This window comes from Meles meles, chromosome 17 (assembly GCF_922984935.1).
Source record: "Meles meles chromosome 17, mMelMel3.1 paternal haplotype, whole genome shotgun sequence".
NCBI classification, from domain to species: Eukaryota; Metazoa; Chordata; class Mammalia; order Carnivora; family Mustelidae; genus Meles; species Meles meles.
In genome coordinates this window covers 67,872,775-67,891,301 of record NC_060082.1, presented here as the reverse complement: position 1 = coordinate 67,891,301, position 18,527 = coordinate 67,872,775, and the positions used below count along the sequence as shown (strand labels likewise).

The following is an 18,527-nucleotide window of genomic DNA, read 5'->3' as shown; positions in this document are numbered from 1 at the left end:
CCAGAACCCTGGGATCATGACCTGAGCCGAAGGCAGAGGCTTTAACCCACTGAGCCACCCAGGCGCCCCAGAAGTTGATTTTTATATGCATCCCCAGCATGGAGTTACTGCTGTTCACTGCTTAGTTTTTGGAAAGGTTCTTAGTCTATGAAATCCTAAATCTGAGAACAATGAGCCAAGAGAACAGACAATTCAACGAATAGTGCGAGTGCGCAGTGGCTTTCAGCTTAAGGCAGGGGTTCTCCGAGTGTGGTGCTCTGGCCCCGTGGTGTCAGTGTTCACTGGGAAGTCGTCAGAAATGCAGATTAGACCCACGGGACCAGGGCAGAGCAATCTGTGGGCTTGCAAGGCCCCCTAGGGGGTCCTGCCCCTGCTGAAGTTGGAGAACCACCGTGAGGAAGCAGGCAGGGGGCATGAGACAGAGCTGAGAAAAAATACCTGGAGATTCTTTTTTTTTTTTTTTTTTTATTATTTATTTAACAGAGAGAGCACAAATAGGCAGAGAGGCAGGTAGAGAGAGAGGAAGGGAAAGCAGGCTCCTGCTGAGCAGAGAGCCCGACGTGGGGCTCGATCCCAGGACCCTGAGATCATGCCCTGAGCTGAAGGCAGAGGTTTAACCCACTGAGCCACCCAGGTGCCCCTACCCGGAGATTCTTAAACGTTCCGTCAACGTTCGTTTTAACCCAGGGATGTTGAATCTAGTTATTTTATATGGATCTGACATACGTATTAATCAACCAATCTTCCCACAATAAAACTGAGCTATTGCCTAATGTCTATAGGAACGATTTCACACGTGCCTACTTAAAGCGGGATCAATCAGGGAAAGGAGGATCCTGGGCTTACCTCATGCCTCCTACGCACCAAGGTAACAGCCACATCTATGCAAGTAACTGAACATGACCCGAAGACCAGCAGGACAGACCTTCCACATTAGCTGCAGAGAGGAAGCCACGAGGAAACAATGGGAAGGGGAGACACACGGCTGGGAACCAAATCCCTGACAAGACCGAGCACAGAGGCGAAGGGGCTCACAAGCACGGAGCGGATCCACACCATCCAACCCTCCTAACAGGCAGCCCCCGGAGCAGCTCCTGCCCCGCCATACCCTAAAGGCTGCCCTGGCAGGGATCAGAGCCCCTGCAAAGTAACTCCTGACCTGGGGAGGGGCAGAGAGAACGCTGCTCACCAGTGCACCCACAGTTCCAGCAGCCTGGCCTCATAGCTGGCTGTACAGGGAGCGAGCCCTTCCCTTTGGCATCCCCGGAAATGTGGCAGAGAGCCTAACTGCGGATAGCCAGGCCGACAACTGGCCCTATCCGCCAACTAGAGACTTAGTTGGCTACACAGAGAGTACGCCCTGACCTCTGGTGTGCCCATAATTGTGGCAGAGAGGTTAACTGGAGACAGAGAGTCCCCCAATGAGACCACAGCAGCATCAGGCCTGTCAACAGCCAGGACCAAACCCTGCCAGGATGGCCGCAGCAGACTAAGTAGGTCCCTGCAGCTGGCTGGGCTGAAGGCGGTCGCAGCTCAGCCACAACAGCAGGGCACATGCAGCCCACTCCTGCACCTAGTTCTGGTGACCAGGACTCACTGTGCTAGAAGGCACCGTAAGACCTATTTCACACGAGGACACTAGTTTTAAGACCAGGAGATGTAGCTGACCTATCTAGTATGGGGAAACAAGAGACACAATGAGAAGACAACTCAGTGACATCATTAAGTGTAATAAAATTCAAATTATAGGGATACCAGAAGGAGAAGAGAGAAAGAAAATGGGGCAGAAAACTTATTTGAAGAAGTAATAGCTGAAAACTTCTTTTTTCTGGGGAAGAAAACAGACATCTAAGTCAAAGAGGCACAAAGAGCCCTAACAAGATGAACCCAAGGAAGACCATACCAAGACATTTAATAATTAAAATGCTAAAAGTAGTGACAAGAGAAAAATAAACAGTTACTTGCAAGGGAAACCCCATAAGGCTGTCAGCTGATTTTTAAGCAGAAACTTTGCATGTCAGGAGAGGGTGGTGTGATATATTCAAAGCGCTGGGAAAACAAAACAAAACAAAGCCAACAAGAACACTCTATCCAGCAAGATGATCATTAAGAACAGAAGGAGAGAGGGGCACCTGGATGGCTCAGTCAGTTAAGCGTCTGACTCTTGATTCTGGCTCAGGTCATGATCTCAGGGAGACAGAAACCTGCGTCACGCTCCATGCTCAGCGTGGAGGCTGCTTGAGATTCTCTCTCTCCCTCTGCCCCTCCTCCTACATGTGCATTCTCTTTCACTCTAATAAATCTTTAAAAAAGAATAGGAAAGATAAATTTCCCTGATGAACAAAAGTTTACAAAGTTCACCTTCACTAAACCAGACTTACACAAGTGTTACAGGAATTCTTTTTTTAAAGGTTTAATTTATTTATTTGACAGAGACACAGTGAGAGAGGGAACACAAGTAGGGGGAGTGGGAGAGGGAGAAGCAGGCTTCCTGCCAAGCAGGGAGCCCAATGTGGGGCTTGATCCCAGGACCCTGGGATCACGACCTGAGCCAAAGGCAGATGCCGAACGACTGAGCCATGCAGGAGCCCTGGGAATTCTTTAAGTGGAAAGAAACAGCCATCAACAACAACAAAAAATGAAACAACCAAAACCCAGAACATGGCATAATGGCAGTAAGTACAAAACCACCAGCAATTGCTTTAAGTGGAAATGGACTCACTGCTCCAAACGAAAGAGAGAACGACTGAAGGGATTGGGGAAAAAAAAAAAAAAAAAAAAAAAGAACCAAAAAATGTGCTGTCCACAAGAGACTCATTTCAGACCTAAAGACACACACAGAGGCCTAAAGTGAAGGGATGGAAACATACCACGTAGATGGAAACGAAAAGTAAATGTGATACTTCTGCCAGAGTAGGTGTATATCAAATGTAAGCAGACTGTGAAACAGAAACTGCAGCAGAGACAGAGAGCGGCCCCACAACGTAACTCTAAAGGGAGCGACCCAACAACAGAATGGAACGACGTGAACATCTATGTAGCCAACAGACGAGCACCTGAGTACATGAAGCAAACATTAACAGACAAAAAGGGAGAACTTGATAATAATACAGTAACAGCAGGGAACTTTAACATCCCACTTACATCAATGGATATTTCGCCCAGACAGAAAATAACAAGGAAACAGTGGCTTTGAGCAACACATTGGAGCACATGGACCTATACACAGATACAGAACATTCCACCCCAAAACAGAATATACATGTTTTTCAAGTGCACATGGCACATTTCCCAGGACAGATCACATGTTAGGCCACAGCATGAGTCTCAACAAATACAAGACTGAAACAATATCAAGCATCTTTTCTAACCACAACAGTAGAAACTAGTAATCAATTACAAGAAAAAAATCTGGAAAGAACAGACACATGGAAACTGAACAACATGTTATTAATCAATTAATGGGTTAACCAAGAAATCAAAGAGGAAATAAAGTAATACCTGGAGACAAATGAAAACATAAACACAAGGGTTCAAAACCTTCGATGAAGCAAAAGCAATTCTAGGAGGGAAATTTATAGGGATCCAGGCCTATGTTGAGAAAAATAAAAATATCAAATAAACAACCTAACTCCACACCAAAGGAGCTAGGTAAAACAAGCCCAAAGCTAGCTGAAAGAAGGACATTATAAAGATTAGAGCAGAATAAATGAAATAGAGGCTACGAGACAACAGGAAGGGCTGATGAAACCAAGATAAACAAACAAATAAAATTGACAAACCTGTAGCCAGACTATCAAGAAAAAAAGAAACATAAATAAATAAAATCAGCAATGAAGGAGGAGAAATAACAACCGGCACCACCAAAATGCAAACATTTATAAGAGAATAGCACGAAAAGTTACCTGTCAACAAACTGGACAACCTAGGAAAAATGGATACATTCTTAGAAACATATAATCTTCCAAATCTGAATCAGGAGGAAATAGAAACTTTGAACAGACTCATTACTAGCATTAAATCAGTAATCAAAAATCGCCCAACAAAATCCAGGACCACAGGGCCTTACAGATGAATTCCAGCAAACATTTAAAGGAGAGTTAATACTTATTCTCAAACCATTCCAAAAATAGGGGAAAGAAAGATTCCAAATTTATTGTATGAGGCCAGCATTACTTACCCTGACACTAAAACCAGATAAAGACATTGCAAATAAATAAATAAATAAATAGATAGATAGATAGAGCCAATATCCCTGATGAACATAGGTGTAAGAATCCTCAGCAAAATGAGCAAACTGAATCTAACAGTACACTAAGAGTATCATTTTCCACAATCAAGTGGGATTTATTCTCAGGATGCAAGGATAGATCAATATTCATAAATCAGTGTGATACATCACTTTCATAAGAGAAATGATAAAAAGCATGTGATCATATTAATAAGTGCAGAAAAAACATTTCACAAAATACAACATCCATTCATGATAAAAACTGAACAAAGTGGGTTTAAAGAGAACATGCCTCAACACAAACCCACAGCTAATATTACTCAATGGTGAAAAACTGAAAGCTTTTCCTTTCAAGGAGGTCCACTCTCACCACTTTTATTCAACAGGGTACTAGAAATCATACATGCAGCAATCAAGACAATCAAAAGAAATAAAAAGTATCCAAATTTGTAAGGGAGAAGTAACACTTACTGTTTTCAGATAACATGTTACTATATATAGAAAATCCGAAATACTCTACCAGAACACTATCAGGTCTGATAAATGAATTCAGTAAAGTTACATGATAGAAAGTTAATATACAGAAATCTGTGGTTTCTATCCACTAGTAACTAAATAGGAATAAGAGAAATTAAGAATACAATGCCATTTAAATTTGCACCAAAAATAATAAAACCCTAGGAATAAACTTAATCAAGGAGGAGAAAGACTGGTACCCTGAAAACTATAAAATATTGAAACTATTAAAACTGAAGATGACATAACAAATGGAAAGATATACCATGTTCATGGACTGAAAGAATTAATATCATTAAAATATCCATACTACCCAAAGCAATCTACAGATTCAATACAATCCCTATCAAAATACCCACATTCTTCACAGAATTAGAACAAGTAATCCTAAAAATCTGTATGGAAACACAAAATACCTTGAATAGCCAAAGCAATTTTGAGAATGAGGGTCAAAGCTGGAGTTATCATAAGCACAGATTTCAAGACATACTAAAGAGCCATAGCAATCAAAGCAGTTTGCTACTGGCACAAAAGGAGACACAGAGATCAAAAGAACAGGCAGGAAGCCTAGAAATAAACCCATGTTCACACGCTCAATTCATCTATCACAGACGAGACAAGAATAAACAATGGGAAAAGACAGTCTTTTTAGTAAACGGGGTTTAGAAAACAGGACAGCTATTTGCAAAACTGGACCACCTTCTTCCAACACACAGAAAAATAAACTCAAATGGATTAGACTACATGTGAGATCTGAAACCGTAAAAATCCTAGAAAAGAACACAGGCAGTGATTTTTCTGACATTGGACATAGCAACATTTGTTTTTAATAGATATGTCTCCTTAGGCAAGGGAAACAAATGCAGAAGTAAACGAGTGGGATTATATCAAAACAAAACGCTTTTGCACAGCAAACGAAACCATCCACAAAACAAAAAGGTAATCTACTGAATGGAAGAATGCATTTGCTATGATATATCCAATAAAGGGGTTCATACCCACAATACATAAACAACTTCTACAAGTCAACACCAAAACCCCACAAATAATCTGATTAAAACAGGCAGAGAACCTGAAGAGACATTTTTCCAAAGAAGACATCCACATGGCCAACGGACACATGAAAAGGTGCTCGACATCACTGATCATCAGGGAAATACAAATCAAAACCACAGGGAGATCTCACACCTGTCGGAATGGTGAGTGTCAAAAAGACAAGAAAGAATGGGTGTTAGCGAGGATGTGGGAAAAAGGGAACCCTCCCACGCTGTTGGTGGGAATGCAAATTGGCGCAGCCATTGTGGAAAATGGTATGGAGGATCCTCAAAAAATTAAAAATGGAAATACCATATGATCCAGTAATTCCTCCACTGGGCATTTTACCCAAAGGAAACAAAAACAGTAAATGGAAAAGACAGATGCGCCCTGTGTTTACTGCAGCATTACTGGCAATAGTCGAGATAGCGAAGAACTCAAGCGTCCACCGACAGAGAGACGGATAAAGAGGAGGTGGCATCTTTAACCAGTGACCTGCTACAGTGCCATAGAACAGAACGAGATCATGCCATTTGCGACAACATGCAGGGACCCAGAGGGCATTATGCTAGTGAACTAAGTCAGACAAGGAAAGACAAATACCACGTGATTTCACTTACACGTGGAATCTAAAAAAACAAAACACACAAAAACCAAACCTCTTAAATCAGACAACAGACTGGTGGTTGTGAGAAGATTGTGGGTTTGAGAAAGGACAAAAAACTGGGGAATTCAGAGGTATAAACTTCCAGCTATAAAATAAGTCACAGAGATGAAGCATACGGCACAGGGACAACAGTCAATGACACCGTGATAAGGTCGTATGGTGACAGATGGCAGCAGTTCCATGTGGCGAGCACGGAGTCATGTATGTGTACACCTGAATCTAATAAGACATTATAAGGTAATTGCACCGCAATAAAAAAATAAAGTGGGATCAATCACACTAAATACTTGAGTCCATAAGGCTTGTTACCTTCTAGATTGAAGATAACCAACGCGAAGACAGCTGGAGCCGGGGCTGTATCTGAGCACGGGAGGGTCCTACGGGCCTGAAAACTGCCCGCGTGGACTGTGACAGGGACAGTCATGACAGTGACCAGCTGGATATTACAGCCCTGGCGGACGGAGCCATTTCCACGGAGTGAACAGTTACTATGACTGTTGGGAGTACGTTTTCCTAGCACTCTGTAAGTAGAGATTCGTTACTGCCCTGAACGGAGAACTGAAGTCCTACCTATGCTAAACGAGGGAAATATGAGGGTCCCCTTCTTAGGCAGTGTGTGGACTACCTGGGGTAGAGTAATCAAAGTGCTCTAGCAGGAGTCATGAGCTCTCCACGTGACACGACAGCAGGAACCGGATATCGCTCCTTAGTCCAAGATTCCTTTATCTGAGAAAATATCAATTCTTCACTACTAATTGGGCCATAAAGAATTAGAATTTGATGGCCTAACACTAATTGTATTTTCAGGATATTTTTAAGGTTAATGGAGAGACTCTCAGGACAAAAAATCTGTGCAAACCATCAGCTTTCCGCACACACAGAGCTCAGGCTGTAGCCGCGCACAGCCAGCAGGGACACAAGCAGCAGACTTTTCCGATAACTGGTAAACGGTGGAAGTAGTGGGATGCAGCACTCGAATGTGGGGCTCATCTCACCAGGGTACGCCATCTCAGCTGTTTGGAAGAGAAGGGGGATGGAAGCACGTTGTCCTCATTCATGAAACACTCCCCCAATAACAGACATTGACTAAAAGCCTGTGGTATGCTAGGCAGGGGCTAGAGATTCAAAAGTCTGAGAGGTCCAGACCCTCAAGGCACTTACACAGTCAGCAGCGGGGAGAGATATGGCTCGGTTCCTTGCACACCACGCATCACATGTCCCTGTTAAGTGGTGAGTGCAGAGCTGAAGAACCTGACGAAAACTGTTTTCAGCATGAGAGACCCAAGGCCTCTGTCCTTGTCAGCCCTGGAACGCATTAATACGTGTGTGTGTGTGTGTGTGTGTGTGTGTACACACACACAACCAGGCCTCTAGTCATTCCCGGAAAGGGCGTATGGCAGCCTCAACACTGAGATGTCCACCAAGAAATCCAGGTGATCAACCAGGTCATGACTGGCTCCTTCCCGAGAGGCCACAGAGCCCCCCAGTCAGAGACTGGCCTGCCCTCGAGGCGTAGTAACGCTTGGTGGCAGCTGAATCCATCGAGAGGGGCTACAGATCCTTTCAAATCCCAGAGGTTGCCGCTGTTTCCAATTCTAGGGCCTGGAAGCAAGATAATCTCTTGGCCGGCCCACTGACAGGGTCTAGGTTTCCTCAAAAGCAGAACCACAGCCAACTTTTCTCCAAAACGTACAGCAGTTTCCAAATGCGAGTTTAATGGTCCATATCAGAATCACCCGATCAATGTGGCTCCAAAACCACGCGGGGGCCACAAGGCAACCTGCTAAGACTGTGAGGATGAGATGGCGGAGCCTGGGTTCTGGAGGCTGTGGAGCTGCTCTAGCAGGCCAACTGCCCACACTCAACCCGCGACTCACGGGGCAGAAACGCAACTACTAACTGGTCACATCCCACCCACCAAGACGAAGGCCGTTCTGGTCACCTATTTACTCCCATCTTTTCACTTGCCCATGGTTCTGGGGTCCCTCTTCCCTCCCTCAGTCTCTCACTGTCCTTGCTCCCTCCAGCCCCTCGGTCTCAAAGGAAACTCCCTCAAAACTTGAACTTCTTCACCAGGCCTCCCAGCCTTAAATGAAACCTGGATATCCCTGAAGGCATCACGTCTTTGGGGCTGGGGGTGAAGGGTTTCCAGCCAGGACTGCAGAAGTAGGAAGTGGACTCTGACCTCTGCCATCTGGCTAGATACTCATTTCTCCTTGTTGCTGTCACACCGCAGGTTCACTAACTCTACTTCCACTGAAAACTTTAGGCTTTAGGGGCACCTGGGTGGCTTGGTGGGTTAAGCCTCTGCCTTTGGCTCCGATCATGATCTCAGGGTCCTGGGATCAAGTCCCACATCAGGCTCTCTGCTCGGCAGGGAGCCTGCATCCCTCTCTCTTTCTGCCTGCCTCTCTGCCTACGTGTGATCTGTCAAATAAATAAATAAATAAAATCTTAAAAAAAAAACAACTTTAGGCTTTGGATCACCATTTTCCTCTCCACTCCCAGCCATGACTCCAGGGACTTTAATTTCCCTCATCACTGAAGGCCCCACATCTCTGGTGATTTCCATTCCATGCTGGTCCCCTCTTCCAGGGCCACACCCTGAACCTTATCATCCAGGAGAAGCTCCTCCTCTGAAGTTGGAACTGAGACGAGTCTAGGCTGACCCCAGCTCCCACCCTCCGTTCTGGGACCCCTGTCCACATGCCTCAGAAAGGCTTCCAGTCCTCCTGACTTTCTTGTATTCCAGCACCTCCTCCCACTGTATCTCTCATGACTCATGACTCGCTAACGTCCGTAACTCTGGTGAACCTCCTCAAGGATCTTGCTTCCTGCGTCCGCCTGCCAAACCTTCATGCTGTTCATTCCAAGTGCACATGAGAAAAACTAAGTTCATGATACACATAGTATCTCAAATCAGCTGAGTCCTAAATATCACCCAGAAATCTGTATTTTGTGATCAGCTCTTTCTCCATGGCTGTTTCAAACCTTCTCCACTATCCTTCATTCAAACTCCTGGTGACAGATATTTTGGCGCTTGGACTGGTGATAGGGTATCCATGCCCCATACTATGGAGAAGTCATTGAATATACACAGTACACGCATTTTGTGTTGTGGAGCCAGGGGGATTTCCCACACATACTCTCATACATTAACACTTCTACAGCAGTGTGAACAGTCACACTATGTAGGTTGTAGAAAAATTATACTAAGATCAGGTCAGGGTTTGCCATCGAATTTATGAAAGAACTCTGGTTTTCAGAAATTTGGGTATCACAGACGATGACGGTGGCCTCCATCATCCTCCCTTGGAGAAGGGAGTTAATCTTGTCTCATCGCACAGGTTACCCTCCACATCCAACTAGTAGTCTCTGAGGCTATCGGTTCAGCCCCCTAAATGTCTTCTGAAGCTCAGTGCTTTGAGCTATTCCTACTATCACATCCGTTCAGGCTACCAGAATCTTCCCCTAAATTACTTCCACAGCCTTCTACCTGGTTTCTCTCCCTCAGACTGACTGTCTCCCCTCATCCTCCCAACCCCCTTGATCTCTTCTCCACCCTCAGCTAGAGTGATCCCTGTGACACAGTTATGATGGTGCTATTCCCCCGGGTAAAACATTTATTTGGAGTCCTCTTGCCCTCTGGATAAAGTTCAGATGTCTCAACATGATTTTACAAGGCCTTTGATAACTTTCCTAGCCTTATCTCGTCATTATGCACCTCAAGGTCAAAGTCTCAGCCTTAACAAACTATTTTTAAATCCCTTAGAGAAAGCTGTTGCTCTTGTCTTTGAACAAGTTGTTCCCTCTTTGACAATGTACTAGTAAAAACCACAACTCTTCCTTTGAGATACAAACTAAAACTGAAGATAAATTAGAAGAGTCGGTGTGTGCAGACCCCCATACTAACCACAGCCAAGCAATCCAGGCCTGTCCAATTAACTTACTCCTACACCTTGTTTATTTCTGGTTAATGCTTGATTAATTCTTTTCCAAAGTATACCCGAACAAGAATTAACGCAGAAATAATTATATATCCAATTTCAGATCTGTTCTGCTTAACTATTTGTATCTACAATGAAATATTTTATAAATGTTTTAAAATATGTATTTATTTATTTTAGCGAGAGAGAGCATGTGTAGGGGTGGGGAGGGGCAGAGGGAGAGGGTCAGAACGAATCTCAAGGAGCTGAGTGTGGACCCCTACACCGGGCTTCATGTCACAGCCCTGAGAATGATGACCTGAGCTGAAATCAAGAGTCTGATGCCCAACTCTGAGCCACACTGGTGCCCCTATTTTATAAACAGTAAACATTCTTATTTTATAACCACAAAAGTGATATAACCAATTTACAGAATATTTGGAAAACCAAAACAGAGGGAAGATCCATATTTTCATGATTCTAAAAAATGATGACCACGACCGCTACGTCCTAAAAGGCAAGCTCCGTGAGCGCAGAGGCTGCGTGTACCCTGCTCGCTGCTGTGTCCCTAGCACTGTTTTTAATTTTAAAAAGTGCAGCTATCTGAATGAATGAATGATGTATCATTTCGACGAGCAGAATTCAAAATTCAAACATATTTTCTACTGTCTACCTATTTGGCAACTTTGAGAATTTCAATTTCCTTACATGTGAAGTGTTTGTTGTTCCCGTGAAGATAATCGGAAAACGACGGTCCTGGGAACGGACTGTGGAAGCGCCGTGAGCAGCACAGCGGCTCTGGGAAAGGTGAAGGAAGGAGAAAGGAGAACCGGGAAGTGCCATCAGCGATGCGTGGGAGCAGCGGGCTCGGGCGAGCGGGGCAGGGGCGGCCAGGACGACGACAGCGCCGGGTCGCAGACCTCACACAGCGGCATGGACAACGGGGAGCCAACAAACGACTCTTCGTATGAGCTCTACATGCTGTTCGGCAAAGTCAACGTGTCGGTGTCTTGTTAGAAATGCACACAAAAACCACCTAGAAAAATTTCTGGTGAGCAAAGGTTTAAATGGGCCAATTATATTAGAATCTCTGCCTGTTATTGTCAAAAGTATCAGGGCCCCGAAAGTCAAGGAAAATCGGAGGAAGTTCTACATTGAAAGAAACTAAGCAGAGAACGAAATGCAATGAGGGATTCTGACCTCGATTCTTCTGCTACTAAAACACATTATGGAGACAAGGGGAGATATTTGAATGGAGTTTAAATTTTTATGGTAGCAGTGTATCAATGTTCAGTTCCTAATCTGGATGCGCATAGTGTGGTTATGGAGCAAAATGCCCTTTTATGTTAAAAAATATATACACTGAAGTACTCAGAGATATGGGGCATTATGGTGGCAGCTTAATCCCAAATGTTCCTGAAATTTTTTTTTACTCTACTTTTCTGTAAGTTTGAAGTTATTTCAAAAGGAAAATCATCAGAATCTCTAAGGATAGCTCTGGGCATTGGTATTTTAAAAACGGTCTAGGTGATTCCTATACGCAACCAAGGCTGGACTCCATTGCTGAGGTCTCCACCATCATTTAGAAAAAGGTTACATACTTTTGCACAAAGTGCATGAACCATAATTTATTTCACGACACCCTTCCCTCTTTTTCCTCAAAGATGATTAATGCAGGACCTTTACGTGCTGAGCAAGACGGTCTTACGGGGACATATATATGAGCAAAAGACAATAATAATAATAATAATAATAATAATAATAATAATAATAATTGCTACCTCTTGTTGGGCAATCACTCCGTGTTGGGCACCATGCCATCTGACAGGCCAGGCAGTTTATCTTATGGAAAAAGGAAACCTGGCTCGATGAAATGAGTCACTTGCCCCAGGTGCAAAGCTATGTCAGCTTTTGGCTATGCCACTGTGTTAGCAGGAAGCAAAATGCAAACACACATATGGAAGGACCTTTGCTGCAGACCTCAGGTATCAAAAAGGCCTTCTCAGAGGAGGGATCATCAGATATACCTTTGACATGCACGTTATTCCGATTTTAATCACCCACGGGCTCCTTCGATGACCGTCTGTGCGGACAACGTTCACTTTGCAGTCCTGCTGCCGCCTCCCCCTGTGCTTAGATGGTAAGAAGCAGAATTCTGGAACGAATGGGAAAAACCCATGGCTTGCGTGCTTGTTTCCATGGAGCTGCCAATAGTAATATGAGGGTATCTGTTTAACCGTAGCTTTAACAGCAGTGGACAGTGATACTTAAAAAATTCTTTGTCCTTCTAGTATCCAAAATCTACAAAGAACTTATCAAACTTATCAAAGACCAAATAATCCAGGCAAGAAATGGGCAGAGGACATGAACAGACATTTCAGCAAAGAAGACATCCAGATGGCCAACAGACACATGAAAAAGTGCTCCACACCACTCGGCATCAGGGAAACATAAATCAAAACCACAGCGAGATACCACCTCACACCAGTCAGAATGGCTAAAATTAACCAGTCAGGAAACAACAGATGTTGGCGAGGATGCGGAGAAAGGGGAGCCCTCCTACACTGTCGTGGGAATGCAAGCTGGTGCAGCCACTCTGGAAAACAGTATGGAGGTTCCTCAAAAAGTTGAAAATAGAGCTACTCTATGACCCAGCAATCGTACTACTGGGTCTTTACACTAAAGATACAAATGTAGGGATCCAAAAAGGCACGTGCACCCCAATGTTTACAGTAGCAATGTCCACAATAGCCAAACTATGGAAAGAGCCTAGATGTCCATCAACAGATGAATGGATAAAGATGTGGTACATACATACAATGGAATACTATGCAGCCATCAAAAAAAAAAACACAAAATCTTGCCATTTGCAACAACGTGGATGGAACTAGAGGATATTATGCTGAGCAAAATAAGTCAATCAGAGAAAGACAATTATCATATGATCTCTCATATGAGGAATTTGAGAGGCAGGGTGGAGGCTGTGGATGGTATGGAAGGAACAAACTAAATGAGATGGGATGGGGAGGGAGACAAACCATAAGAGACTCTCAATCTCACAAAACAACTGAGGGTTGCTGGGGGTGGTGGGTAGGGATAGGATTGGGTTATGGACATTGGGTAGGGTATGTGGTATGGTGAGTGCTATGAAGTGTGTAAGCCTGATGACTCATAGACCTATACCCTTGGGGCAAATAATACATTTTTTGTTAATTTAAAACATAAAAAAATTATTTGCCCTTAGTAAAAAACTAGTATTTCTTTGATTACTAGTTTAGCTATACATTTTGCCATTAATGCTTTCTTTAAAGCTTGAATTTAAGATCTTTAGAGTTACTACCAATCAGGAATATTACCAGCGAAACAACATCGCAGAATGTCTCGTAACCACAGATGCTGCCATTTACTCCTACAATCACAAAAATGGGTATGTCACAATTAGGAGCATCCAAATACAGCAGATTCTATATTCATGCTAAGATCCTTGACCTCTGAAACTTACTGTGAGCTCAATGAGGACAGGAGAAATGTCTCCTTTTGATTCCGAAATCCTGTCACAATGTCAGCAAGTGATCCATACTATAATCATTTGCTACGAGAACAAGTACCCGAAACAGAAGGTGACAAAGTATGAACTGAGACCGTACCTTCTAAGGTCCACACATGACACAAATAAACTCAGTCTAGTAAACGTCACATGAGGGAAAGATAAGGAGAAGCAAACTCTTCCCATTTCCCTGACTCCCACGTATACAGAAAGCCTACAACCCCATTGTGCCAATGAGAGTTCTGGTTTATGCCTTTTGTCCTAGCATCTTCTCTGATTGGAACTGCCTTTCAAAAAGGTCCTCGATTAGACAATACATGTTATGATCACCCTACATCGAAGATGTTCCCTTTATGAGTAGCAGCATAAAGTGCTCCCCTGATCAGAAAGCTTGTCTTTCCACATCACTCTGAATTTCACCTTGAAGACCTACGGACAGATAAGTGCTGTGGCCTCTAAGTGCTTTTATAATACTTCACCATTTAAAGCCACGTAACAATCCGCAAATTGTTAATCCCTAACAGGAAGAACATCCCTTGGTTATATCAGAATTCTTTATTCTATTTTGCTGATAAAAGTGAGGCATGGAACAAAAAAGTCACTTATCCAAGGTCGTATCAATTATGAGTCACCAGCTACATGAAAGGAGGCTGCTGAAGCCCCAACTTCTGGTTTTTGGTTAATTCTCTAAACCACACAGTCATTAACTTACAATTAAATCTCCTGTGCAGTTAGGTTTGAAAGATTTTAATCATTTAGCAAATGGCTTTGTAAACTGCAGGCGGTAATAATCCACTCCAAGTTGTACAAGCACAGTCAAGGGCATACCTTGATCATAGTTTTCATGGACATAAATTTCTTGATTAACATTTTGGTCTCACTGAACAACAATCTGTACTCAAACCTGCCCTAAAGATCCAAAACTATTATAAGGTGAAGTGAATATTTATAAAACAGGTGAAAATTTTAAATAAACGTACTACTTTGAGTAATTAAAAAATGAAGTTTGTTACAATTTTATAGTTCACAAGTATGTCAAAATTCATAACAGCGTTCATAGTTTGGTAGGATTACACTTCCACGTTATTGCCTGTTTACCACATTAACGTCGTGGCTTATAGCAGAAAACCACAGTGGAGTTAACACAGTCATTCTCCATAGCAACAAGATAAAAAACTGGGAATAAATGCAATGCGCTGCGTCCAAGCCCCCGCGGAAAAGAGACGCAGTGCTTGCATGAAAGGCAAGGCATCCGCCAACACAGAAGGGAGGTCACGGGTACGGCCGCATCAGTCCCACACTCGTTCACAAACACACCATCAGTCGGGCCCCATGTGCCTCCTGGGGGGATGGGGTAAAACACTGGCTGAATGCATGTGACGTTCACGAGAAGGAATACATTTAAGAGAATAACCAAGGAAACTTTTCAAAGTATAAATAAAGTGCAATATTAGAAATAGCGTTTTGCCAGCACAGGCTGAGAGGATAAAACCGAAAGTTTGGAAACAGACACGGGCGAATACTTAGTGAATGAGAAGGAACGATGAAAGCACGGAAGGATTTAACGACGTCGTGACAGCTGCCCAGTCCACACCTGACGAACTCCAGGTGCACTCGATGTTTCGTGTCAGAAAACGGAAGGAAAATATGGGTGAAGACCTTTCTACGCATGACTTAAAAGGCAGAAAAGAACCGATAAATGTGACATAAAACATAAATAACACTCTCTAAGATAAACAGACGTACTGAGGACATCCATCATTTCTGTCATTTATGCCATAATCACTAATTTATCATGTGTCTTCATTTCAGTTCATTCCTTCTGACATACAAAAGTTAAAAAAAAACTGTAAAACTTTAAAAATTTCTATTTTTTTCTTTAAAGTTATTTTGCTTTTGGGCTAGAAATGACTTTTTAAAGACCAAACCAGACTGGGGTGCCTGGTGGCTGAGTCAGGTGAGTGTCTGACTCTTGATCTCAGCTCAGGTCTTGCTCTCAGGGACATGAGTTCAGGCCCCGTGTTGTGCTCTGTGCTGGGTGTGGAGCCTTACGCCAACGTATTCGAGTTGCTTTGGAGATTAAAAGAATTACTTTATAGAAAGCATTTACCTATCATGCTAGAACCGGCATATAACGAGTCAGTAAGTGACTTTTACTTTGAATGTTATCGCACTGCGTATTGGACTTCTCAATTTTGTTGATGTATTTTTATGACTAGAAACGTCTGGTAACAGTACTTTTACCTGTTTTTAAAACAAATTTCACGTTATTTAATGAGTGCTGTGGCTTTTTATTTTTAAAATTATTTTTAAATGTGTGCATTAAAATATCGGCCCATCTATGCCAACATATGCCAATCACAGACATACCTTAATTCTCTGTGACTGGTGTATGTGGCATTCGACAACCCAGTCATAGTTCCAGTCTGAAGTCCTCAGGTGGCCAAGTAATAGTATAATCCAAGAATATTAAAACGTTTCTTATGAACCAGAACCGCTGAGATGATGAGTTTGAAATATAAACAGGATTTTGCTCTTCTTTATCTTACCTCTAAGAGGCCGTCCTCTGGTAGATCGGTACAGTGAACGGCATTCTGGATCTTAGTTTTACCGAAGATGGCTCGGAGGGTTCCAGGGCGTAAATGCCGGGCAATTTCCTGTTAAATACACATTCACATATAAAGTCAGTCATTCAGTGTCAGTAAGGAAAACACCAGCTACATGAAGCTCTTGAATTATCTGCTTACTGATTATTTCTGGAAATAGCATGAATGTAGGAAAACTTTGAGCAATGAAACATTTCAGGTCACTCAGAAGGCTTTTTTGTGGCCTCATCTAAAGTCTAGAGGGTAATAATAGCTATATCTGTTTATCAACAGATCATGGAAAAATCATATAAAACAGGAACCTAGTCTATTAATGTGCAAGATTTGTATCCTAACAACTTGATTTAAAATGAATTAGTTTGATGGCCCTGATTTTAAGAGTTTTCAAAATGTTCCAGTTGCATCAGCTTAGTACTAGCTCCCATTAGAGGAAAGAATGGTTACAAATAACTCAAAACTGTAAGAGAAATAAGAGGTTAAAAAATTAAAGATGGGGAGTATTAATGACCTACTTATTAGCTTTTTCTTATTCTAAGTGAAATATTTCCAAAACCTGTATTTTAATTTTGCCATATACATACAAAAAGTGTATTTAATACAAATACCTGTGTGCCCACTCCTTAGCTGAAGTAAAATAACACAAACACTTAAAAGTTCCCCGTGTGAGACTTCATCCAGACTCTATTCTATCCCACACCTCCCTCTACCCAGAAGTACCCATTAGTCTCGATTTTATTTAAAGATTCCTTGGTTTGTTTAGTTTTCAAAACACTGTTTTCGGATTTGTGCATGTTGTTGTGTTCAGCTGTAATTCGCTTTTATTACTATATGAACCCAATATGCGATCGAGCACATTTTATCTATTTTCCTATTGATGGACATTCAGCTCATTTCTTCTCTCTCCTCTTCTTGCTTAGACAGACACGCACACCCAAAATCATACACAATTCTGCTACAAGAATTCTTACCTGTAGTATGAAGCGTGTGTACAGGAGTTTTCTCCAAGTTACGGCGTATGCACATTCAATCTTACGAAGTACTGCCAAACCATTGTTTAAGTGCTTGTAACAATTTGCCCTCAGTCATCAGGGCACAAGAATTCCCACGACCCACGTCAAAATCCACATTTGATATTGGCTGACTTTTTCATGTTGCTATTCTAGTGGGTGTGAAATGGTGTCTCATTGTGCTTTTGGTTCGCATTTCCCTGATTCCTAAAGAAGACTAATGTCCTTTCATTTACATCCACTTTTATAAAATGCTTATTTTTGTCTTCCATCCATTTCCTACTGGGTCATTCTTATTTTTTTGATTATTATTCTTATAACCTGAATTCTACTTTTTGTCATTTTGCACAACCTTGCAAATATTTTTCCTAGCCTCAAACTTGTCTTTGAGTTTTCCTTAGTATTTTTTTATATACAGCAATTCAGTAATGTGGCAGGATACAAAATCATTGCACAGAAATCAGTTCCTTTCTTATACACCAACAATGAAAATACAGAAAGGGAAATGAGAGAATCGATTCCATTTACTGTAGCACCAAGAACCATAAGATACCTGGGAATAAACCTAACCAAAGAGGTAAAGGACCTGTACTGGAGGAACTACAGAACACTCATGAAAGAAATCAAAGAAGACACAGAAAGATGGAAGAGCATTCGATGCTCGTGGATCAGAAGAATAAACATTGTTAAAATGTCTATGCTGCCTAGAGCAATCTATACTTTCGGTGACATCCTGATTAAAAATTCCACCAGCATTTTTCAAAGAGATGGAGCAATCAATCCTAGAATTTGTATGCAATCAGAAGAGACCCCAAATTGCTCAGGAAATGTTGAAAAAGAAAAACCAAACTAGGGGCATCACGCTGCCTGATTTCAAGCTTTACTACAAAGCTCTGGTCACCTAGACAGTATGGTATTGGCACAAAAACAGACACATAGACCAGTGGAACAGAGTAGAGAAACCAGATATGGACCTGCAACTCTATGGTCAA

General features: G+C 42.4%; 1 protein-coding gene across 5 annotated transcripts in view; it reads right to left on the bottom strand.

The window, feature by feature from the left end:
- NME7 (NME/NM23 family member 7) overlaps positions 1-18,527 on the bottom strand; it is a 210,880-nt gene that overhangs the window by 34,943 nt on the left and 157,410 nt on the right. For 2 of the 5 annotated variants that reach the window (XM_045982775.1, XM_045982777.1), the window contains exon 11: positions 16,472-16,579. In XM_045982775.1, the coding sequence (XP_045838731.1) occupies positions 16,472-16,579 (108 nt within the window). Of the gene's footprint in view, positions 1-10,690; positions 11,357-12,402; positions 12,580-16,462; positions 16,580-18,527 lie in introns of those variants that run through there. The other 3 variants (XM_045982773.1, XM_045982774.1, XM_045982776.1) reach the window with 3 other exon arrangements.